This window comes from Triturus cristatus, chromosome 1_1 (genome assembly GCF_964204655.1).
Source record: "Triturus cristatus chromosome 1_1, aTriCri1.1, whole genome shotgun sequence".
NCBI classification, from domain to species: domain Eukaryota; kingdom Metazoa; phylum Chordata; class Amphibia; order Caudata; family Salamandridae; genus Triturus; species Triturus cristatus.
In genome coordinates this window covers 1054003073-1054028387 of record NC_140579.1, presented here as the reverse complement: position 1 = coordinate 1054028387, position 25315 = coordinate 1054003073, and the positions used below count along the sequence as shown (strand labels likewise).

Genomic DNA, 25315 nt, shown 5'->3' with positions numbered 1-25315 from the left:
TTTCCGCTCCCGCCGGAGTCCGAAGTCCCTGCAGCCCCAGAAGTGGATTTCCTGACTTCTCAATGGCCATTGTGAGTGCCCAGCAGAGCTGAGGCGAGTGGACCCCACGAGTGACGAGGAACAGCAATACCCGGGTACCGTGCACTATTGTTGAGTGCAACCCCTTCACGACGTTCTACGAACTTGTGCTTTGGACCACTTGTGGCCCAAGCCTCCACCAGGTTGTGCACCGAAAATCAGAGACCTGCCCCGTCCCGAGTGACCGTGGGCTCCTGTAAAGCATTTCCTCATGAGGCGTCTTCGCGATCCCTTGCCCGTTGGCTTGTGGGTCCCCTGAAGACTTTCTTATCGAACCAAAGGGCTCCCCTGGTTGCTCCAGGCCTGCCCTCACTCACCTTCGCTGGGTGAGTCCCTCAGACCTTGCTGGTCTGCACCATTGACTTTATTCACTTTTCACGAGACTTGCTGTTGCCAAGGCTTGTTGGCTCCAATCCGGTTGCCGACACCTCAGTCAGCTGCAGACGTCGTGGGACACTCCGAATCCAGCTGCTGGTCATTGTTGATCTCTCCTGGACCTCGTGAGCGAAGAGTCAAAACACCCTCAAGCACCTGAAATCACCCGACATCCGTGGGAATCCATCTTCCTGGCCCCGGGTCACTGGCAAGTGACTGTGAAAACTGTCCCTTCTGCTTTCAGGTCTTCGGTGGATTCAAGATGGACACTTCAGTCTTCGCAAGCAGCAAATCTTCTTTGGCTTACCTAGAAAACAGCGCGCGACCCGACACCAAAAGACACCTATGCACCCTGCTTCCCTGGGTGAGGTAACTCGTGCACTCTGGTGCCCTAGTGTGTGTTGGCCCTCGAATTACCTTGCCTTGTAAGTGGCTTGCTTGTAGACTTCCTCGAAGTACCCTAAAACTTTAAAAATCCAACCGCGACTTGCTCCATTGTAATCAATAGGGAACCCGCGGCTGTGTTCTCACACTGCACGCGTCTCCCGTGGGTCTTTTACTTACCTGCCTTGGGTGGATTAGTGAAGCCCTAGCGATTCTACAGGCCCTAGGCCTTGTCCCTTGCAAGTCGAGTTTCCTAAACCTCTTTTTTAGTATATGCCAGGTACGCCCCTAGGGCCCCCTGCCATATTTGTGCTTAACTTATTGTGAAACTTTGATATTTGAATGTGTTCCTGACTTCTAATCTCATAAAGAGATTAGTAGAGTGTGTCTAGAAATAAATACATATATATTTGATATATATACCTGTGTGGTGTCCTTTCATTTGGTAATTCAAGAGATTATAAGGTAAAACAAGCTGCTTTACATTCCTCTGAGACGTAGCCTGAAGGCTGCTCTCCACAGCTACCACTAGGATAGCTTTCTTTAAAAGGTTGTCATAAACCTATCTACCATAAGAGTCGAATTGGACTGGTGCAAGGTGGCCACTATAACTAGTGACCAGCATATGCCAGGCCAACTTCTCACATTGTATTAAATTGTAATGGTGGGTTCTCTTCTGTCTGCCTCATAAAGTATGAACTCTATTTTTGGCTCCTTGTGTTCTGTGGTCATTGGCTACTAATAATTTATTCTCTCTCTCCTCTGTGCTATATGGCTATCGAATGTTAGATGCTGTATCGCCACTGACTGCAATGGTGTATGCTCTCTTCCCTGTGCCCTGTGATCATTGGCTGTTAAAAGACAAATTTCTCTTTCTGGGTCCTCGGGTCATTGCTGTTTTTTTGTAGATTCTCTCCTTATTCTAACTTGCTGCGATTGCTTGCTAGTGGTAGTTTATCTCTTGGCTCAGTCCTGTAGGCACAGGCTTGGTCTGATGACATCTAATACTGTACATATATATGTCAGTTTATTGGTAGCTGCTAATCATACATTCATTAACGTTTTCATTGAGAATACCTATATTAAGCATAAGGCTTTCACGCGTTGTAAATTGTCATAGTGTTTGATTTGCAAGAGAATACGTGTTCCAGAGTTATGATGTCTGAACTGAGAAGGTTCTAGCCCAGTTTGATTGTTCTGAAAGTTTGCAATGAGTGGAGACTGGATGAAAATCATCTGAGGAATCTAACTGGAGAAGAGTGAAATCATTTGGTTACAGTAATATGGATGCCTAATCCATGTACGTGTGGTGGACTATGCAGAGCTTTAAGTGGATTCTAATATTCACTCCCAGCCAGTAGCAGTATTCTGAAGAGGTGCGGGGCATATGTTGCTGCCTGCCAACTTTGGGAAAGAAGCGAGCAGCTGGGAACACACACTGATATCCTTTCAACTAGGTCACGAGGAGAGCCAAGTGCAAACGTGAGGGGACCAATGCACTTGTCGTTACTCCAGTATTGGAACTTTCATAGATTCCCATAGCTTGTATCATTCCCCGTCATCGGAATGGGAGTCTCGGTACACAACATAACATAGCAGTAGGTACAAAAGATAAAGAAAAAAGGCCCAGGCCTCATTCCCTTTTGTAGCATATCTACCTCTTTTTGTAAAAGAGACCAAAATAGAGCAACAGCCAATCAGATTAGCCTCACCCCACAGAACCCTCCTGAGAGAACCTCAGACCGTCAGATTTTCTACCGCACGTTGTGCTTAGGGAGTCTCCTTTGAGCTCTGCTCACTTCAACTCTAGTTGACTGCTTTTTCTACATTTTTTCTTCCGAATTGTTGGTGTTTCATTCAGGAATGTCTGACAAGGAGAAGAAAGCCATTTTCAAGCCTTGTTCCACCTGTGGCAAGAAGAGGCTGTATGTGGAGGACAGGCATAAGGACTGCATTTATTGCCTGTACCCGGACCATAAGGCAGCTGACTGCAAGATCTGCTGCACCTTCTCTACGAAGACCCTCCGGGACAGTGAGGGTCGCCTTCTCACTTGGCTCCAGAAGGTAAAGTCGAGGAAGGGTACTCTGTCCAGTGACAGTGAGGACTCATCATCTGGCACCTCATCTCGCAGGTCAGTGAAAAGGGGTAGGGCTTCCCCTTCACCATCCTGTGAACGTCCTTTTAAGGCCTCAAAAAAGACCCCGTGAGTCTGAGAGCCAGAGTCCGAGTAAATCTCCTCACCACGGTGCAAAGGAGAGGGAAGGACTATCTGCAGCCCCAGCAGTGGTGGAGTCTGCTAAGACTTTTAAGAAGCCCTCTTCTCTATCTTCTGAGAAGTCAGAAAAAGATTCTAGATTGACGACGCAGAAGACTCCGTCGACGAAGCCTTCAAAATCTCAGGCGAAGAAATTTTCACCGTCGACGGTACCTTCTCCTCAAACATCAAAATCTGCGTCGATGGGAGCGTCGACGACGGTTACGGCGATGACGAGAGTGTCGGCGACGGTGTCGTCCACGAGAGCAATGACGACGACGACGACGGCAGGAGTGTCGACGGTCTCGTCGATGGCAGTGTAGACGACACCCATCTCTTCGGCGACGATTCAACCGTAGACGGTGCATCTTCCGTCGACGACCTCGTCGGCGATGGTTTCTCTTTCAACCCCATCGCCGACGGTACCATCGACGTCTTCGTTTATGGAGAGGATTACAATATCTTTGAAAAGAATAACGCCTGATATGACGTCACGAAGAAGGGTTGCCCCCTTGCCTCCCGCACTGTTGCTCGAGGAAGAAGAGGACTCTGAGGGGGATGATCAAGATTCTTGTGGCTATGCCCATAGTCCCGCACAATTATTGGTCAAATGTCAGGACACTGATTCGGAGGGCGACTACACTCCTGGGTACTACTACCAACCATCCTATGGTCGTCAAGACAGCGCAGGCTCGGAGATGGTTGCGGTTCCTTCTTCGCTCCTCGCAGATCTCCAGGGCATGTTGCAGGATTATAGGAAGAGGTTTTCTCAAGCTCCTCCTCCTCCATCTTCGACTTTCTCTGCAGTGCATACTGTGCCTACACCATCGGCTCCTGCAGTGTTTTCTCCGGGAGTACCATCCCAGATGGTTTTACAGCCGCAGGTTTCCAGCCCCGGTTTACCTCCAGTAGTCCTGGATGTTCATGATGATTCCTCGGACGAGGATCAGGATGATGGCAACAGGTCTAACCAGTGTGTTGAGTGGCAGGATTATGTGATCTCGGATCCTGCTTCACCTACTCCGGATCCAGTGGATTCTCCCCCGGCAGTCATTGGGGGCTTTCACAAGCTGATGGAAAGAGCCTCTAGTAGATTCCAGCTTCCTATGCCGTCAGCTCAAACGGAATGCTTCCTTTATGATTTTAAGGAGTCCTACAGGAAAGTGGTTTGTTCTATTCCCATTGTCTGCCATGTCTGGGACGAGGGTTTGAAGGCAATGAAGAACCCGGCTACTGTTATCCCAGCTTTGCCACGCCTTGAGAAGAAGTACAAGGCGCCTGAGGATAGTCCAGCGTCCTTGATAGGTCAGCCGAAGCCGGATTCGGTTATCTCCCAGGCGGCGCAACGAAAATCACGCAATCCTTCTGCACCACTGACGACTCCTCCCGATAAAGAAGGCAGGCGCCTGGATAATGCAGGGAAAAGGTTTTCCTCTATGGCGAGCCTTTTAGTATGGGCAGCGAATGCGTTGGCGATCCTTGGTAGGTACGATCGCCAAATGTGGTGCGACCTTTCGCCACATTTGGACCAGCTCTCACAGGAGTCCAAGGCGGAGGCCAAAAATTCTACAGGAGGGAGAGGCTACATCGGCGGAGGTGATCGACTGTGCCATGGATATCGCCACAACCGCTTTCCGTGCATTGGCAGGCGCGGCTGTTCTTCGTCGCTAGGGCTGGCGCCGGGCGACTTGGTTCCGACCGGAGGTTCAGAACAAGATCCTGGACCTCCCATTTGATGGTGAGGCATTATTTGGGAAACATGTCGACGATGCCCTCCGGGATATTAAAGATACGGAGACGGCAAGGTCTCTAGGCAATCTGCAATATCGAAAGTTTCCTTTCTGTGGGGCCAGGGGGAAGAATACCACATCCTCCAGAGGCTCGTACCAACAGCAACGGTACTCTTCTTATGGTTCGACGTCTCAGTCGTATCGCCCGCAGTACCAACAACGGAAGGGCCAGACCTAGTCTTTCTCTCGCTCCAACACTAGAGGAAAGCAGAATCGCCAGGGACGTGACACCTCCAAGAGACAATAGCGGCGTTCTGGCTCTGCCTACTGTACCCACCTCCCCGTTGACACCTGTGGGAGGCAGGGTGTCTCAATACCTCCACAACTGGAAGCGGATAACATCGGACCGTTGGGTGCTCAACATCATTCGAGATGGCCATACGCTGGAGTTTCTTCATAGAACACCTTCCAAGCCCCCTGTCGCCATGCCTTCAAAACATCTGCATCTCTTACGGCTCGAAGTTCATGAGATGCTCCTCAAGGGAGCAGTGGAGCCGGTTCCCCTGTCTCAGAGGGGGGATGGTTTATACTCCAGGTTTTTCCTGGTCAAGAAGACGCTGCCCCATTTTAGATCTCAGGTAGCTAAACACCTATCTCGTCAGTCAATCCTTTCGGATGGTCTCTCTCCAGGATATCTTGCGTCTCCTCAACCTGGGGGATTTCAAGGCCACTCTCGATCTCGAGGATGCGTATTTTCACATACCCATTAATCCAGCCCACAGGAGGTTTCTACGATTCACAGTAGCCAAGAGCCACTTCCAATTCAAGGTTTTATCCTTTGGACTTCGCTCTGCCCCGGGTGTTTACCAAGGTGCTGGCACCAGTGGCAGCTTTCCTCAGGAAACGGCATTTTCAAATCTTCCCCTACCTGGATGACTGGTTGCTGAAGGCTCCGTCCAGGCAGACAGCGGAGGAGACAGTGGGGGCATGTACAACTCTGTTCAGCAATCTGGGTCTGACTCTCTACAGGGAGAAGTAGTCTCTCTGTCCGTCCAAGAGAGCATGGTTCCTAGGGGCTATCTTGGACACGTCTCTCAACAAGGCTTCTCCAACCTTCGAAAGTCGAGAAAAACTACTGTCATTGGCTCATTTGTTGGGAAAAAAAGTTTTTCAGTACGCCGTTACAAATCCCTTCTAGGAGTGATTTCTTCATGCATCCCTCTGATACCCCACTGCAGATTGCGGATGCGATCTTTTCAAGAGCAACTAGACATGCAGTGGCAACAAGTTCACGGCTCTTTCGACGACAAGGTGGTGATTACTGCGGCAGTGAAAGAAGCCGCCTTGTGGTGGACACAGGAGGAGAATTTATCCCAAGGTCTATCCTTCGTAAGCAATCCGGCTCCTCAAGTTGTCACAACAGATGCTTCGCTGGAAGGCTGGGGTGCGGTGCTTCAGGACTTGCATGTAAGCGGGCATTGGTTGCCCCGGCACCGCCTCCTTCATATCAACCTCCTGGAACTCAGAGCGATTCGTCTGGCTCTTAAAGCGTTTCTTCCGCGTTTGCAGGGTTCGGCGGTTCTCGTCCGCACGGACAACACCACGGCCATGCACTACATACACAAGGAAGGGGGTACCAGATCTCTTCCGTTGTCGCAGGAGGCCCAAAGCTTTTGGGAATGGGCGATCCTAAACGGGATATCGCTCACGGCGTAACTCCTGCCAGGAGTGCTAAACGAAAAGGCGGACAGACTCAGCAGGCTTTCATCAGTCAACCACGAGTGGGAACTAAACCAGTTGGTCTTGGATGACATTTTTCACCGGTGGGGCAAACCCTAAATAGATCTCTTTGCTACCCCGGAGAACAGAAAATGACAGTTTTACGCAAGCAAAGTTCACCATCGCGGACCACTGGGGAATGCGCTTTCGATAGCTTGGTCAAGCGCATTTGTGTACGCCTTTCCCCCCATTCCGTTAATACCAAGGATACTCAGGAAGATCAAGACAGAGCCATGCAAAATGATCCTAATAGCCCCAGCTTGGCCGAGGCAGTTTTGGTTCACGAAGCTTCACCTACTTTCTCTGGTCCCTCCACGTCCTCTACGGGCGATCCCGGATCTTCTCACAATGTCCCAGGGCCAGATCTGGCATCCAGATCCTCGTTCCTTACACCTCTCAGCATGGCTCCTGAGCAGCGAGAATTCCTAGGTCTTCATCTCTCGGACGAGATAAGGGATGTTCTCTCTCAGGCTAGAGCTCCTTCCACTAACAAGACTTACCGTCTCAAATGGAAACGCTTTTGCATCTGGTGCCAACAGCAAGGTGTGGACCCTTTCTTGTCTCAACCTCCTCAAGTTCTTCCTTATTTCCTGTCCTTGGCTAAGGCAGGTCTGGCTCATTCGTCTATAAAAGTTCACTTGGCTGTAGTTTCTCGCTACAGACGCACTGCCTCTGAGCCTTCTCTTTGGTCCTCCTGACTTCTCAAACAATTTCTCAAGGCCTGTTTCGAGTTTTTCCTCTCGTCAGGCCTCCGCCTCCCACATGGCATTTGAACTTGGTTCTCACCCAGCTGATGAAGACTCCCTTTGAACCGATCCATCGCGTTGATTTGAAATTCCTCTCATGGAAATTAGCACTCCTTCTTGCTCTCACTTCGGCAAGACGTATTGGAGAATTACAAGCTCTCACAATCCAGAAACCTTTCCTCCGATTCAAAAGGAATACAGTAATTCTACGGACTAATCCAAAATTCATACCAAAGGTGCCATTGGATTTTTATTTAAATGAGCCGGTAATTCTCAAGGCTTTCTTTCCTCAGCCGTCTACACCGGCGGAAAGGGCACTTCATTCGCTGGACGTGCAGCGGTGCTTGAAATTTTATCTGGACCGTACTAAAGACTTTCGAAAATCTCCTCAATTGTTCATTGCATTTAGTGCTCCCCGCAAGGGCTTACCCCTGTCCAAGCAGGATATTGCTCGATGGATCTCCAGTGCTATACAGTTCTGTCAGTCTGCAGCGGACAAGCCTCTGGAGGGCAGAATTAGAGCACACTCGCTGCAACTTGGAGCAGCGTGCACACCTTCACAAGACATTCCTGCCTGGAGACCTTGGCACAGGAAGACACGGCTGTAGGCCAGGCTGTCCTGAGGAACCTCTTCCATTGAGTGGTGAGCTTTCCTTTCTTATTGTTTGCACATTTTTCTATGTGTTCTTTATGTGATTGCATTGTAGTTTTATGTTTTCTTAAAATAAAAAAATAAAATAAAAACATGAGAAATACGGTTAAGGAGAATGGCGACTGCGATGTCTCTAAGGAAGCAAAATGTGTTTCTGACTGCTAGCTACTCTGATACAAGCTATGGGAATCTATGGAAGTTCCAATACTGGAGTAAGAAAACAAGTTACTTACCTGTAACTTTGGTTCTCCAGTATTGGTAACTTTCATAGATTCCCATGCGCCCACCCTCCTCCCCTGGGAAAGCTCAGCCCTCGGCAGGTTTGGTTGTACTGTTCCACAACGGCTACTAAAATCTGAGGGTCTGAGGTTCTCTCAGGAGGGTTCTGTGGGGTGAGGCTAATCAGATTGGCTGTTGCTCTATTTTGGTCTCTTTTACAAAAAGAGGTAGATATGCTACAAAAGGGAACGAGGCCTGGGCCTTTTTTTTCCATCTTTTGTACCTACTGCTATGTTATGTTGGTACCGAGACTCCCATTCCGACGACGGGGAATGATACAAGCTATGGGAATCTATGAAAGTTACCAATACTGGAGAACCAAAGTTACAGGTAAGTAACTTGTTTTCTTGTCGCCATCATGAGTGAGTTGATGAATAAGAACCTTTTGTGCTGTAGGAAAAAGTTTCTAAGAAGCGCACGGTCTTTACAGTAATGAGGTTGGTCGTTTGTGGTGAAGTAATTGCTGGTAGCGATGAAGAGTTCGAGGCATGTGGGCTGCTGAATTCATATCTGTGCATAGATTGCCGCCTAGTGTTGGGTCCGGATGATTGCACATTGTTGTCCTGGAAGAGTCTTCGAAGTATCACGAGATAGGTGGCTCCTCCCCTGGACTACAGTGCGCATGGGCATCCTCTCCATCCTTAGATTGTTTTTTTCCGCCATTGGGTTCGGATGTAACTATCTTAGCTCAACTTAGGAATACTTAGTTTTAGGCCAAATGGCCTTTAGTTTTCGTCGGTACAGTTACCGTTCGGTGTCGACTACTAGCTTTAGTGCTCCACACCCTCTTCCAACTTTCAGACCGGTTTGGTCCAAACTTCGAAGCTCGATCGACGATGGAATCGAGGACTCCATTCAAGAGGTGTCCGTTATGCCACGCGAAGTACCCTCATATTGACGTCCACCCAGTCTGTAATAAATGTCTCTCGCCGGATCACGACGAATCGAAATGCATGGCCTGTGCACGGTTCCGATCTAAGAAGACTCTGCGGAATCGACGGGCAGCGAGGCTCGAAGCACAGCAAGCAGCGCCTGCTCCCACCAATATATTCAGCACCGAGGACTAGGACGCCGAGAGCGTGGAAGAAGTAGTCTCTAGCCCCGCTTCAGAACATGATTCCCGATCGGACGACGACTATGAGGTGATCTTTCGACGTGAAGAAACCGTCTGAGGTAGGAGACTTCGAGGCCTACGGGGCCGAAGACAGCTCTCCCGAAGAAATAGGCCAACCCGTCGAAACGGAGGCCGAAACTGTATGTCGTCATCAGGCTCCGGTCGAGGGATCGCCTTCGGGCCTTACCCAAGATCAAATAATGGTTCCTCGGCCCCACCTTCCGGTCCGGCCTCGAACACTCTGCAAGAGCCACTATTACCGAAGACGACCGGGTTATTGGACCCAAAACCATCCATCGCTCCAGTCCCTTCAAAAACGAAAGTGAAACTGGTGGTGGTCGGATCGAAGGCGTCGAAACCATCCACTGCCCCGACGCCGAAAAAAGTCGTCGGCTCCGACCGCGTACAAAGAGACTTCGGCGCCGAGCTCACCGCAGCGGATGCGGTCGATACACGGAAAAAGCATGCCCTCGGGCACCACAAGGCACCGAGACCTTCGGCGCCGACATCGAAGGCCGTAACCTCTGCAGTCAAAATGGCCGCCCCGGCTACGTCGACGCCTAGAGCACCGATGCTGACTAAGTCCTCGACTACGTCGACTGTCGATACATCCCTTCATACCAGTGACCCCCTTCCGACAAAAGTCGGGGCTGGCCTCGACGCCTACTACCAAGGTGCCCATCAAACCACCATCTGCGTTCGCTGTGCAGCAGGTCTCTGCATCTTTACAACGCATCCGTGACCGGGCAACCCTCCACTCTATCTCTGGTCCCGACACAACCTCCCCTTGTAGAGTGCACTCGGAGCCCACCAACATCACGTTTGGGCTGCCTCCGCCATTGGCACCAAAACTATTTCAAATTCGGACACGTGTCCTCCACACAGTCCACCACCTCTGGCCTTACAGAACAAGACTCTTCGGGGCCACGATTTATCGACGCCGACACTGGCAGGTTAATGCTCCACAAGCGCAAAATAACGCCAGTCAGGGAAGAGGAGCCATACAAAATTCCTCTTAAACGCAAGCTGCCAGCTGAGCAGGAACCAGTGCTACAAGAACACTTCCAAACCTTCCATTCAGATCCGCAGTCCTTTTCTCCTACCCCTTCCGAATCGGACGCAATACAGGACTATGGCGGGGAGGATACCATCTACCCTGGGGACGTAGATCCTGATGAACAACTACAAGACCCGGATCAGGCGTGGGATGATCCCACAGACCAAAGTGTCGCGCCACATACTCAAGATGCGCAACTCTATAACATAAAAACGTCTCCTACAGAGGACACGGCTGCCTTTAATGCCCTCATCGAACGGGCTGCTGCTCATCATGGGGTGGAGCTCCATTCTGACGCCATTGAAGAAGACTTCCTGCTTGACACTTTCGCATCTTCAGAAAGAACTGTCAAAACCCTGCCCATGTTAAAAGGGGTTCTCAAACCTGCTAAAGACATTTTCAAAGACACCACAAGAGCCCGGGTGTTAAATCCTAGGATTGAAAAAAAATACAAGCCTGCACCCGGTGACCCTAAATACATTAGGGGTCAATTGCCGTTAGACTCCATGGTGGTTGCCAATGCTCGCAAGAGAGCCCACTCACAAACGACTGGTGATGCTCCTCCCCCAGACAAGGAGTCAAAAGTACTAGAAACATCGGGCAAACGCATTGCAGCGCAAGCAGCGAACATCCTGCGCATTGCTAATACACAGGCACTCCTGGCACGTTATGACAGGTCACATTACGACACGCTGGAGTCACTGCTCCAACATCTACCAGATGAGTATAAGGAGTCAGCGGAGCTACTCATTAGAGAAGGACAACTCCTCACTAATGCATCCATAAAATGCGCCCTTGACGCAGCTGACACAGCGGCTAGAGCAATAAACACAAGCGTCATGCTAAGACGTCATGCCTGGTTAAGAATCTCCGGCTTCAAACCCGAGATCCAAAACCATATTCTAAACTTACCAGTTAACACAGAATTCTTATTCGGCCCAGACGTTGACACTACCCTAGAAAAGATTAGGCAAGACACTGACACTGCGAAATCAATGGGGGCTCTGCAAACGCAGCAATTTCGTAGTGGCTCCTTTCGTCGCACTGGAAATAGAGGCACAACAAGGGGTCAGGGGTCACAACAGCAGTATACTAAAAGTGGTGCACAAAGCACCTATGACAAAAACAGGGGTGGATATCGTGGATCCAGCACCAAAGGCAGGGGACGTGGCTATGGAAACACCAGGTCCTCTCCGAAAAACAAACAGTGACGCCCTCTCCTTACCCCCCGACCACATAACACCTGTCGGGACGACTCCAGCAGTTCCTGTCCGCATGGAAAAACATCACCACGGACAGGTGGGTCAGGGACATCATCCAACATGGGTACTGTCTAGAACTAACTTCCACTCCACCCAACATACCACCAAAGCACCGTCCTATGTCAGCCGAACATTTAGATTTACTCTAGCAAGAAGTGCTTGCTATGCTCACAAAAGGGGCAATAGAAGTAGTGCCCATCGACCAGCAGGGCACAGGGGTGTACTCTCTGTACTTCTTAATCCCAAAAAAGGATGGCTCGCTCAGACCTATCCTAGACCTGCGACCACTAAACCTATATATACTATCGGAGCATTTCCATATGCTCACCCTCCAGCAGGTTCTCCCACTACTCAGTCAGGGGGATTTCCTAGCTACGCTAGACCTGAAGGATGCATACTTCCACATACCAATACACCCTTCACACAGGAAATACCTCAGATTCACTATTCAAGGGAATCACTATCAGTTCAAAGTTCTCCCCTTCGGAGTGACAACAGCACCCAGGGTCTTTACCACGTGCCTGGCAACAGTGGCCGCGCATCTGCGGAGACAAAACATTCACGTCTTCCCTTATCTGGACGACTGGCTAGTTCAGGCCAAATCAGCACAACAATGTGCCACCCACATGTCCCACACCATTCACCTTCTCCACGGTCTGGGATTCTCACTGAATTACCCAAAACCAAGTCTCCAACCTGCACCCGTACAACAGTACTTAGGCGCAACGATCGACACTCTGGCTGCCACAGCTCAGCCAACTTTAGTGAGAATCAACAGCATGCAACAGCTGATCTCCAAATTCCGACCTCAGCACTCCCTTCCTGCGCGAGTATTCATGCAGTTGATAGGCATGATGGCCTCCTGCATTTTCATAGTCCCACACGCGAGACTACATATGCGCCCGCTTCAGGAGTGCTTGGCACGTCAATGGAATCGGGCTCACGGGCAATTAAAAGACCTAGTGTTGGTGAGCGGTCGGGCATACAACTCTCTGCATTGGTGGAATCCACAAAACCTTTGCAAGGGCCGACCGTTCCAAGAGCCTGTTCCACAAATAATACTGACGGCGGACGCCTCTCTCCAGGGATGGGGAGCTCATGTACTCAATTACACAGTGCAGGGACTATGGACGACACAGCAAAAGAAGATGCACATCAACCTTCTGGAACTGATGGCAGTCTTCCTAGCCATGAAGGCATTCAAAGTACACCTGTGCAACAAAGTCGTGTTGATCCGGACGGACAACATGACTGCCATGTACTACATACAGAAGCAGGGAGGAACACACTCTCCACAGTTGTCTCATCTGGCTCAGAGCATGTGGAAGTGGGCCATTCAAAGGAACATATTCCTCATGGCGGAACACCTCCCCGGCAAGGACAACCAGATGGCGGATCTGCTCAGCAGACACAGCCACCAGATGCACGAGTGGGAGCTACACCCATCAGTACTCCAACCGTACTTCCAGCAGTGGGGTCATCCAGAGATAGACCTATTCGCCACAAACAAACGCAAAATGCCAAAGCTTTGCCGCCAGGTTCCCACATCCACAGTCGCAGGGCAATGCGATCTGGATGAACTGGTCCGGCAGATTTGCGTACGCTTTTCCCCCAGCGCCATTAATACCGCTGGTGGCACGCAAACTGCGACAGCACTCACTGACACTCATCCTAGTTGCTCCAACGTGGGCGCGCCAGCCATGGTTCACCACCTTTCTGGAACTTTCCGTGGTGCCGCATCAAAGACTACGGATCAAACCCGCACTTTTACCGCAGAACCATGGCGAAATTCAGCACCCAGATCCGCAACAGCTGAACCTGGCAATCTGGCTCCTGAAGTCTTAGTTTGGCTACCTAAACCTGCCACCTGACTGTATGGCGATCATCAAGGAGGCCAGGAGACCCACTACCAGAGCTTGCTATGCAGCTAAATGGAAGAGGTTTGTCATTTACTGCAACAACAATGACATTAACCCGCTAGACGCATCCATTCAGAACATAATCTGCTACCTCTTACACCTATACCGATGCAATCTGGCATACACCTCAATACGTATCCATTTAACAGCAATAGCAGCCTATCTCCAAAACAGGCAGCACCTCTCTTTATTCAGAGTGCCTGCCATCAAAGCCTTCTTGGAAGGACTTAAACGAGTAATTCCCCCAAGACACCCACCAGCACCGGTGTGGAACCTCAACTTGGTCCTCACCAGACTGATGGGTCCGCCCTTTGAACCTCTCCATTGATGTGAGATTCAATTCCTCACCTGAAAGTGGCTTTCCTGGTTGCCATCACTTCCTTAAGGAGAGTTGGTAAACTCCAGGCACTAACCATTCAGGAGCCATTCATTCAGGTCCACGCAAACAGGGTTGTCCTACGCACCAACCCCAAGTTCATGCCCAAAGTCATATCACAGTTCCACATTAATCAAACTATCGAACTGCCCGTTTTCTTCCAAAATCCGCAAAATGTCGCGGAAAGAATGCTCCATACACTAGATGTAAAGCGGGCTCTCATGTACTATATTGACAGGACAAAGGATTTTAGAAAAACTAAACAACTCTTCGTTGCCTTCTCTCCACAACACAAAGGCAACGCCATTTCCAAAGCAGGAATAGCCAGATGGATCGTTAAATGCATTAAGATTTGCTATCACAAAGCTAAACGCACATTAACGGTTCCCCCACGAGCCCACTCAACACGAAAGTTAGGGGCATCCATGGCTTTCCTAGGAAACATCCCTTTACACGAAATTTGTAGAGCAGCCACATGGTCCACTATACATACATTTACCAAACACTACTGCGTAGATGTACACTCAAGACAGCAAGCAGCTGTAGGACAGGCTGTTCTCAAAATTCTTTTTCAGACTGCTGCAGCTGGCACTGGTAGCCGCCGCTAATAGGAGGTACTGCTATGTATTCTATGCACAGATATGAATTCAGCAGCCCACATGCCTCGAACTAAATATGCTACTTACCAGTATGCATCTGTTCTTGGCATGTAGGGCTGCTGACATTCATATCGCCCACCCTCCTCCCCGGCGCCTGTAGCAGCTGCAGCTCTCAGAATTACTGTATAGCATGGTCATCACTTACTGTATCTACTCCATCACTGCCACAATGGCGAAAAACAATCTAAGGATGGAGAGGATGCCCATGCGCACTGTAGTCCAGGGGAGGAGCCACCTATCTCGTGATACTTCGAAGACTCTTCCAGGACAACAATGTGCAATCATCCGGACCCAACACTAGGCGGCGATCTATGCACAGATATGAATGTCAGCAGCCCTACATGCCAAGAACAGATGCATACTGGTAAGTAGCATATTCAGTTTTGAGCTTTACTGACATGAGCATCATCGAAATATTAATAAGTTTGGTATTTTATGTTCCCTGTCCGTAGGTACAGTACCTCATGAAGAAGGTGTACATGGCAATGAATTTAGAGCTGAACTGTGGCGACTTGGATGAAAGCCTCTCACACGATTCCCTCCAGCCGAGTGGGCTTACAGTCTGGAAGTTTCTGGAGCTGGTTAATTCAGGAGGTTTCTTTAAGGGAATCGAAAGAGAAACCATCAGCATGGCCATCGAAGCGGTGTATCAGGAGATAATCCAAGATGTCCTCAAACAGGTTGCTACTTGATTCTAGACCCCTTTATTCCACATTCTTCCCCCGCTTTACAAACATGTTGTAAAGTATTTGAAATGATTTTTCCCTGACACACAAGAGCTGGCTGGTGGTTAGTATTACAGAGGGCAACAGACGTTGGAAGAGAATCGAACAGAGTTGTGAAAGCGGATGGGAGCAACATGGGCCTAGAGTATGCTTTGGGAGATCAGATGTGAGGGATGTGCATAAGTGCTAGTGTGGCGGTATGGGGGAATAGCGGTTTCGTTATAAGGAATGAAGAATGGGAATGTGTACTGTTAACAAAGCTGTCCTGAAGATTTGCTGTATTGGAGCCATTCCTGCAGGATAGGAGGGCAGGGCTATGGTACCCTGGGTAGGACTGCTGAGCTGTTGGGATTACTTAAAATCGTGTTGTGACAGTGGTACTGTAGGATATTTTGGAAGGTAGGAGAGCGCGGCTGTGGTAATGTGGGATTCATGTACAGTGGCAGGTAAGGTCTGTGTTTCTGTGGTGATTTGAGTGACAGAAGGGCAGGGTTGTGCTAGGACAGGTGTGATGCGACCTGATATTGTCTTATATTGGGGGAGTCTGTGTCAATTAGAAGGTTGTTAATAGTGAAGCAGTAGAACATGAGGGAATTGGCACTGTGGGAGTTCCTTTGAGATGGATAAGATTTGTGGTGTCATTCCTGTGAGGAAACAGTGAAGGTTTATGGAGCTGGAGAAGATTTTTTATTCAGTCGGATTTCTGTGAAGTACTGAGGTAGTTCTGTGGCGTTGCTAAGGTAAAGGGAATCTATGAGCCCGAGGGAGGAAGGCCTGGGATACTGAGTGGTACTGTGGTGCTGAATGGTCCGGGGTTTGGGTACGGAATGTTTATACCTGTTACGGGTGCCTGAGAGTTTGGAGTAGAGGGTGTCTAGAGTACCTGTGTTATACTGATGCTAGGCTGCTGTGGGTAGGAGAACTTACAAAACATAGAGAAGTCTTATATAGTAGGATCAATAAATCAAGACGATGGACATATGAAATCTGAGACATGTCTTTTGTGTTAGGACACCTTTTAGAGGGAGAGACACTCCTGAAACCTGGTATAGCATGTAGATAAAAAAAGTTTCCCTTAAAGGCAAAGGAAGGAGGCCATTGCTTTAAGTGGAGAGAGAGTACTCCATTTGGAGTGTGCTAGCGCTTCTCAGATGTGCTCTCTATACTTTGGGACAGCTAGGATCTTTTTAAAGCAATAATATATTTTTAAATGTATAGCATCATCATTTGACATCACGGATTGCTAGACATTTAACAGGGCTGATGGAATGCTTCTCAGCATGGATGCTGCATTTTTAGTGGGGCAAAAATGGGACTCTTTTTGCCATGTCCAAAAGTTGCTCTGTACTGTAGCATGAGAATGAAACTTACTAGGCAGTGCTCTATTGTTTGGGAAAATATGTGTACTGCTATGCAAAGTAGCCAGACAGTAGAAACCCTTCACTTCTGGGCTGCTACACGTTTATGGGAAAGTAGGGGAATTTGTCTCTGTGGCTTATAATCTGTAATGCACTCCTCAGTGGAAAACACTGAATGTGGAAATGTATGGGACATTTTTTGACCGAGAGAGGTCACAGAGGTAACTACAGACTTGGCAAGTCACCTTTGGTGTTTTATGGACCTAAACCTAGATTGAAGGGGTGCAGAGTGGCAAGGCAGTGGCAAGTAGTGTAGAACATCTTGCGATCTTAGACAATCTTTGGATATATCAGAAGAATCCTGAGGTTAGTTTGAGTAAGTTAGAATGTATGGACAGGGTCTTTGCACACATTATGATCCTGGAGCCATAGAATAGCATCAGTAGTCTGGAACAAAGTTGACATGTTTATGTAGAGCCAAATGGGTAGGCCTAAGTAGTGAATTGAAATGTGTGGATGGGTATGGTGTTAGAGATGTAAAGGGAGGTGTGGTATGGAACACTGTATTGATCCCAGAATCAAACAGGCAAGTTTGAGATGATCTGGGAGCTAAACAGGCAAGTGTAGGTTAGTTGCTTGTTCCCCGTGTTGAACAGGCAGGTGTGACATGGTACAGCTGGGTAGAGGCAGCTTTATGATGTTTGGGGCAAAGGCAGAATCTACAGGCTAGCACTGCAGTGCATGTAGCAGAATAGAGAGAGGGAAACTGACATACCAGGTACAGCTTGCAGAGCAGATTAAGACAACATCTCTACAAATACAGCCTGGAGATGCAATGCTTTAGTCTCAGCAATTTCTTCGGTCTATGCCATTGCTCTCTGCTTCCGCTCTGTCTTCCTCCTCATTTTCTCCTCTTATGATTAAACGTCCTCCATTCTCTTCCCCTTCTTTGTATCTCTTGCTATCCATATCTTTACAGTCTCCATGTTTTGTTCATCCCATTATCTCCCGTGTGGCATCAGTCACTCTTTTTTTCTCACTGCATCCTTCCTTGATCACTTCACATCTCTCAATATATTATCTGGCTTGCCTCGGTGTTACATTAAGCTTGTTTTCTCTTGCACAACATCTGGTTGGACTCAGGGATACTTGTGGAAGAGAGGAAATCTGCGCAGAAACTGGACGGAGCGCTGGTTCACACTCAAGACCACATCCCTATGCTACTACCTCAGCGAGAACCGGAAGGACAAGAAGGGGCTCATCCCACTGGATAAGAGCTGCTGCGTGGAGGTTAGTCGGCCAGGAGTGCAGGGCTGAAAACGTCATCATAGCCTGTAAAGATGGTGGGGCTCTTCTAACGCCCGTCTGATGGTTTATGATCCGAAACTCTCTACATGCATGTTTGCTTATAGGAATAGTTTAGTACCGCTCTCCACACTTGCAATTTACACCATCCAACCCTTTTGGCCTCCAAATGATAAAGCCTTTAGGCATCTCATGATGCACCTTAACCTGTCTCATATATCTTTTTAACTATTCCCTCAGTTCTGATGCCACCTTCAGTATTTAAGATCAACTACTTTCCTACTCTTATTCAAACACCCCAGTGCTAATCCATCTATGCATGTGTGCTATCGTCCAGTTTCACATCTTTCTTTCTTCTATAAAATCATTATAGGCATTATGACCGTCTCACTGCATTTCCTACTTCCTAATACCTATTTAATACTTTCCAATCTAAATTTAGAACTCTACATTCAATCGAATTTGCACTTTGTAATACTTCCAAATTTGCATGTACATACCATAAAATCTCTCTTCAGTACTAATACTCCTAGACATTTTGAGTGCATTTCATTCTTTCAACCACACCACTCTTCTGTCTGTGCTCATCAACCTATGTAACTAATGAGCACTCACTGGGTTTCCTTTAGTTTCTCTGACCAACCCCTTTCTGTCCCCTGGTGTTCTTCACTCTGCACCTTACTCCTGAGCCTGTTGGTGTTCATCAAAGCTCTGTTCGGAGTTTTCTGCTTTTCTCTCTTTACACTACAACCCTTGTCATTCAGTCTTTCTTATCATTATCCCAATGTCAAATGTTCTTCTCCTTTCCAACATTTACCTCTAATCTCCAGTTCAGTCTCCTACTGCCTCACAGTCATTCCAATTATTTACGTCTGCTTAATCAGAACCCACAAATCTGCCACGTCATATTTTGTTTCCAGCTGGCATTGTCCAAACCCGTTGCTGGCCCAAAACCTTGGTTTATATTTAAGCCCCAAATTACTCCAGAACACGTTATCACTTTCACAGCCAAAGGTGGCTAACTCCAACTACTCGCAATAATCCCAACATTTGGCCCCACATCCTTTCTCAAACTGACAAAACATTATTCTGCACTTTCAATTATTGTGACCGCTTACTAGATGGCCTACTCCAGTACTCATTCAATCCGTTGGACATAGTAAGTAATTTTGCTATTTCAACTCTGTATGACTTTCACAACCATAACCCTGCACCACACTAGTGTCATTAAATTGTCTTCTTATAATAAGCATAATTCAGTTTTTCAAATCTATAAATGTTCTATACACCATTTGTTATCTCAAATGCTTTGTGGATCCTTGCAACTCCACTCAACTAATCTAAAGCTTGTCTCTCCCAAATCTCCTGGTGCTGTTTCATTATTTCGCTCTTTCAACCAAACAAGCCGTACCTCTGGAATTGATCTTATTTCAACTGTACCCCATCTCCTCGTTTTCACTTTCAAAAAACGGCTTAATATTTCATGTACCTGGACAAAAGGTCTCGACTAATTCTTACCAACTACGCTCCTATGCTCTCCTATTCAGCCCTAGGGTAAATATGTGTTCGTAGTATTGTGGTTGTGGATTCCTATGCTCTGCATACTCCACTACTGCCATCTAGGTTTGGGCACAATGTTTGCAAGTTGATTTTCATCGATAAAGTCTTTTGAGTCATGGGATACATGGTCATTCCTCCCTTAGTGCGCAATGCGCATGAACACTGACTCTGTTAGATTGTTTTTTCTGCCATCGGGGTTGGATGTGTACAAGCCGGGGCTCCAAAATTCGACGTCTCCCACAATTTTTAAAACCCACATAGTGAAAATTTGACACGTAGCATCAGAAAAACCAGTTCGTCAATACCCGCCAAATACTACCCAGCGACGAGTCTGCGAACGCCATGGCCTTGCATCCTGTCAGGGCTGCAAGCCTTCTTCATCTACCTTCTACACCAGAGAATGTAGGTCCTCTGAGGGTGACGGAATGAACACCTTCCAAAAGTGCCCCCGGTTTGACCATCATGAGGCTTGTAAACTCTCTCTCTCCCTGGACCACGGCATCACCTTGTGAGAATCTTGTCTCACCTTCTGCTCAAATAAGACCATACGGTATCGCAGGGAAAGGTGTTGGGTGCACCGCAAGATGCACCAGCAGTTGGCCGCTGACATTTTCGGCAAATAGGACCCCTACCACCCAGAGGTGCGAGAGTGACGGCCACTTCAGCATTCCGCTGCACCAAGCCACACCCATCTTGGAAGTCTTTTTCTCCACTTGCTCTGACTATGTTGAATGCGAGGAAACTCTGCCAACCCCCACGACAAGCGGCCTTCAAATAAAGACCAGCTCCAGGGTTGTAAGCACAGTCGGCTCTGGCATTCACTCAGTCTCACTGGAAGCCCTATGCCGAAGCAGTAAACTCAGAACAGACCCCTGTTAACCATAATCAAGAAATTTACTTTTTATAAGCACACAAAGCAGTCTGTTAAACTTCATTGCACTTTGCCTGCTCCATTATCACACCATCAGTATGTTTACGTAATAAGGCACATAAAACGTAATTCGAACAAGTGACTTATACTATCAAAGAGACAAATTACTGGTGCAAAACCTTTATGTAAAAATACTTTAAGACCAGACAATATACAAAAGGATCCTAATCCATAGTACCTTTTCACACAACTAAGAATCCCACATATCAATCAATTATGACATAAAAAAGTTTCCAACATAATATTCCACCTTGTTACAGTAATTATTACCCTTTATCTTTTGAACTGAAAGTATCCCTGGTCCATTTTGGGTCTGAAGTACGAATTCTTCTAATCCCGTGCTGTGACGGACTTTCCTTAACCATATACAAATACCAACGCTTTTCAAACTTCCTTAGGATGACCTTTAGATTAAACTGAAGGTCTGTTGCGGGGATTCTGCTCATGCACAGAACTATGCGCAGGAAACCAGGACCTCAGTGAATTGTGGTGTACCAAAAAACTCACATCAGTACCTAGAACCCCTATCCGACTAGTATCAGTGTCTTTCGTTCTCCGTATCATATCGAAGCTACCAATGATTAGACAACCCAGAACAAGCGACTTAGAATACTCTCAGGAATGGTGGGAATCAAGAACACCTTTTCGTTGTTATTCTCATATCAGTCCACAACGTGAGTAATCAGAGACACGGAAAAGTAAAAAATGTTTATTTTTAACTACGTGCTCAAAGAAGCAGTACTTTGGCTAACATAAGCAAACAAATGATCAGAAATAAAACTATCAGCATTGTTACAATTCCATAAAAAACAAAGGGAGAAATCATATTACAATGATAGTGGAAACAGGTCCTATAATACAGTGTGTACCACCCTCCCCTGGATAATAAGCTAGTTTTATAATAATAATAGAAGGGTTTGAATGGGGAACCCCATACCTCCAAGATCAGCTTAGGTGAATCACATCGCAGGATCAGCACTGCTCTGTGTCTGGAAAGGTTTTCTCCAAGAGTGCCAGCATCATGCATGCAATGCAATATTAAAGGCACCCGAGTTTCAGATATTTGCAGCTGTGTGCTTGTTGTGTCTAGAGCGTGGGGCCGATCAACCTGAATTCAACAGCATACATTGTTATTTGTCCTTGACGGTTTCTGCACACAGTGTTCAGACGAAGGTCGCGGTGCACCTCTAAAGATGTGAAAAACAGACCGTTCTCATGTGAAAAAAAGCAAGCAAGCAGTTTTACTTATAATAATAGTTGCGTGTAGTGTCGTGTGCAAGAGCGGCAAAGTGGCAAGATGGCGTTAACATCCAAAACCCTTATGCTAACATAGCAATGTGTGCAGGCAAAACCCTGTCTTCACTACATCCTCCCTTGATCGGACCACAAACAAAATAGGTACGCAATGAAGGAATGCAGAGTTTGAGTGAGACAGAACCAAGTTCATATATTGCCAATCCGTATAATTGGTAGTGCAAAGTTCGAAAAGTTTTTTGGAAATAAATTAAAAAACAAAAAATCCATCTTGGGCAATAAATAGGCCAATCTGGAGCAAAAAAATATAAAGCAAGAAAGATTCAAGTTTGTACGTGCGGAAGATGTACAACTGACAATTCAATCCATCAACGTATAGGCACAGTATGTTGCAACAGCCTCCAAGAGGAAGTCATTGTAATCTTCAGTAAATGATTCAGCCATCCAATCTAATAAGGTAAATGAACATACATGTTCTTCGATAACCAAAGTCTCTAGCACCATCAGCCGACAACTTGCGTGTTCTTCGAGATAACTTTGTGCCAGGAAGTCATGGGCTGCTGCATATATATCCCAATTCCCTAGGATTCCATGCGCAGCTGCACAGTCCATAATCCTGATACCAGAACAGTCCAACTCATGAGCCACTAAGGGACTCATCAGTTGATCATAATCCGGGGCAGGAGACGCAGTGTTTGACAGGCACAAATCCAGAACCCATTCAATCAATCAATCATAGGCATTTATAAAGCGCACTACTCACCCGGAGGGTCTCAAGGCGCTGGGGGGGGGGGGGGGGGTCCGCTACTGCTCGAACAGCCAGGTCTTGAGCTTCTTCCTGAAGGAGAGGTGGTCTTGGGTCAGGCGTAGGTCGGTGGGGAGGGCGTTCCAAGTCTTGGCGGCCAGGTGGGAGAAGGATCTTCCTCCTGTTGTCGCTCTGTGGATGCGGGGGACGGCTGCGAGGGCGTGACTGGTCGAGCGGAGGTGGCGTTTGGGAGCGTAGAAGTTGAGGCGGCTGTTGAGGTAGGTCGGGCCTTGGTTGTGTAGGGCTTTGTGTGCGTGGGTGAGGAGCCGGAAGGTGATTCTTTTGTTGATCGGGAGCCAGTGCAGGTCTCTCAGGTGTCTGGAGATGTGAGTTCGTCTGGGGACGTCGAGGATGAGTCTCGCCGAGGCGTTCTGGATCCGCTGGAGTCTCTTCTGGAGCTTGGCGGTGGTACCGGCGTAGAGGGCGTTGCCGTAGTCCAGTCGACTGGTGACGAGGGCCTGGGTGACCGTTTTCCTGGTCTCGGTGGGGATCCACCGGAAGATCTTACGTAGCATGCGCAGGATGTTGAAACAGGACGAGGAGACAGCGTTGACTTGTCTGGTCATGGAGAGGGAGGAGTCCAGGATGAAGCCCAGGTTGCGTGCGTGGTCTGTCGGTTTGGGTGCGTTGCCCAGGGCGGGGGCCCACCAGGAGTCGTCCCAGGCGGAGGGTGAGGAGCCCAGGATGAGGACTTCGTCTTGTCTGTGTTCAGTTTCAGGCGGCTGGTCGTCATCCACTCGGCCACGTTTTTCATCCCTTCGTGCAGGTTGGCTCTGGCGGTGGCGGGGTCGTTGGTCAGGGAGAGGATCAGCTGGGTGTCATCGGCGTAGGAGATGATGTTCAGGTTGTGTTGGCGTGCGATGGCCGCAAGGGGGCTCATGTAGACATTGAAGAGGGTGGGGCTGAGCGAGGACCCCTGAGGGACGCAGATGACTTCCGTGGCTTCTGATCTGAACGGGGGCAGGCGGATTCTGTGTCCTTCCGGTGAGGAAGGAGATGATCCATTCCAGTGCCTTCTCCTCGATCCCGACGTTGCTGAGGCGCTGCACTAGGGTGCGGTGGCAGACAGTGTCGAAGGCCGCGGAGAGGTCCAGGAGGATGAGGGCCGCTGTTTCTCTTGTCCAGCAGGGTTCGGATGTCGTCGGTGGCGGCGATGAGGGCGGTCTCGGTGCTGTGGTTGGCCCGGAAGCCTGACTGGGAAGGGTCGAGGGAACCAGTCGTCTCGAGGAAGGCTGCCAGTTGCTTGTTGATGGTCTTCTCGATGACTTTGGCTGGAAACGGGAGGAGCGAGATGGGGCGGTAGTTCTTGAGTTCGGTGGGGTCCGCCGTTGGTTTCTTTAGTAGAGCGCTGAGTTCGGCGTGCGTCCAGCTCTCAGGGAAGGTGGCGGTGTCGAGGGAGGTGTTGATGATGTCCCGCAGGTGGGGTGCGATGACAGCGTTGGCCTTGTTGAAGATGTGGTGAGGGCAGGAGTCGGTTGGGGATCCGGAGTGGATGGAGTTCATCGTGCTGATGGTGTCTTCGAGGTTGATCGGTGTCCAGGCGTTGAGGGTGGTGGTGGGGGGCGTTGGTTTGGTCGTGGGGAGCGTTGGTTGTGTTCTGAAGCGGTTGTGTATGTCAGCGATCTTGTTGTGGAAGTAGGAGGCGAGGGAGTTGCAGAGGTCTTGCGATGGGGTGATGTCGTTGGTTCCGGCGTTGGGGTTGGAGAGCTCTGACGATGTTGAAGAGTTCCTTGCTGTTGTGTGCGTTGTTGTCCAGCCGGTCCTTGAATGCTGTTTTCTTGGTGGCGTGGATCAGTTGATGGTGCATTCGGGTGGCGAGCTTGAGGGTAGTCATGTTGTCCGGCGTTGGGTCTCTTCTCCAGGCTTTCTCGAGGGCTCGGCAGTTCTTCTTGGAGCTCTTGAGTTCGTCGGTGAACCACGGGGCCTTCTTGCTTCCGGGTCTGCTGGGCGGGGTCCTCAGAGGGGCGAGCTCGTCCGCGCAGGTGGAGATCCATTTCGTGAGGTTGTCGGCGGCTTGGCTGGGGTTCGGTGAGCTGGCGGGAGGGGGCTGGCTCAGGGATGCGGTGAGTTGTTCGGCTGTGATCTTGTTCCAGCTTCTTCGTGCAGCCTGTTGCTGGTGGTGGTGGACCGTGGTTCTTTTGAAGGTGAAGTGGATGCAGCTGTGGTCCGTCCAGTGGAGTCCTGTGGCGTGGCTGAAGGAGATGTCTTTGCTGGACGAGAAGACGGCGTGTGTGTCCGGCGAGGTGGGTGGGGGTGGTCACCAGCTGCTTGAGTCCGAGGGTGGCGAGGTTGTCAAGCAGGGTGGTGGTGTTGCGGTCGTTGTTGTTCTCCAGGTGGAAGTTGATGTCCCCGAGGAGGATGTAGTCGGCAGAGGGGAGGGCGTGCGGGCTGATGAAGTCGGCGATGTCTTCGCTGAATTGAGTGCGTGGTCCCGGGGGTCGGTAGATCAGGGTGCCTCTGAGGGTGGTCTTGGGGTCGGTGTGGATCTGGAAGTGCAGGTGTTCGGCGGTTGTCAGGGTGTTGTCGGCGTTGGTCGAGATACGGATGGTGTCCCTGTGGATGATGGCGATGCCTCCTCCAGTCTGGTTGTCGCGGTCTCTCCGGATGATCTTGTAGCCCTCTGGGATGGCGATGGCGATGTCGGGCGCTGAGGAGTCGTTCATCCGGGTTTCCGTGAGGAAGGCAACGTCGGGAGCTGTGGTGTCGAGGAGG

At 49.0% G+C, this 25315-nt stretch overlaps 1 protein-coding gene across 7 annotated transcripts in view; it reads left to right on the top strand.

Annotated features, from left to right (window-relative positions):
* The window catches only part of DEF6 (DEF6 guanine nucleotide exchange factor), an 849237-nt gene that overhangs the window by 498140 nt on the left and 325782 nt on the right, over positions 1-25315 (top strand). For 5 of the 7 annotated variants that reach the window (XM_085651111.1, XM_085651115.1, XM_085651119.1 and 2 more), the window contains 2 exons: positions 15118-15345; positions 17892-18038. The exons of 1 other annotated variant lie outside the window; for it this stretch is intronic. In XM_085651111.1, the coding sequence (XP_085507237.1) occupies positions 15118-15345; positions 17892-18038 (375 nt within the window). The remainder of the gene's footprint in view (positions 1-15117; positions 15346-17891; positions 18039-25315) is intronic. One more of the 7 variants, XM_085651114.1, reaches the window with a different exon arrangement.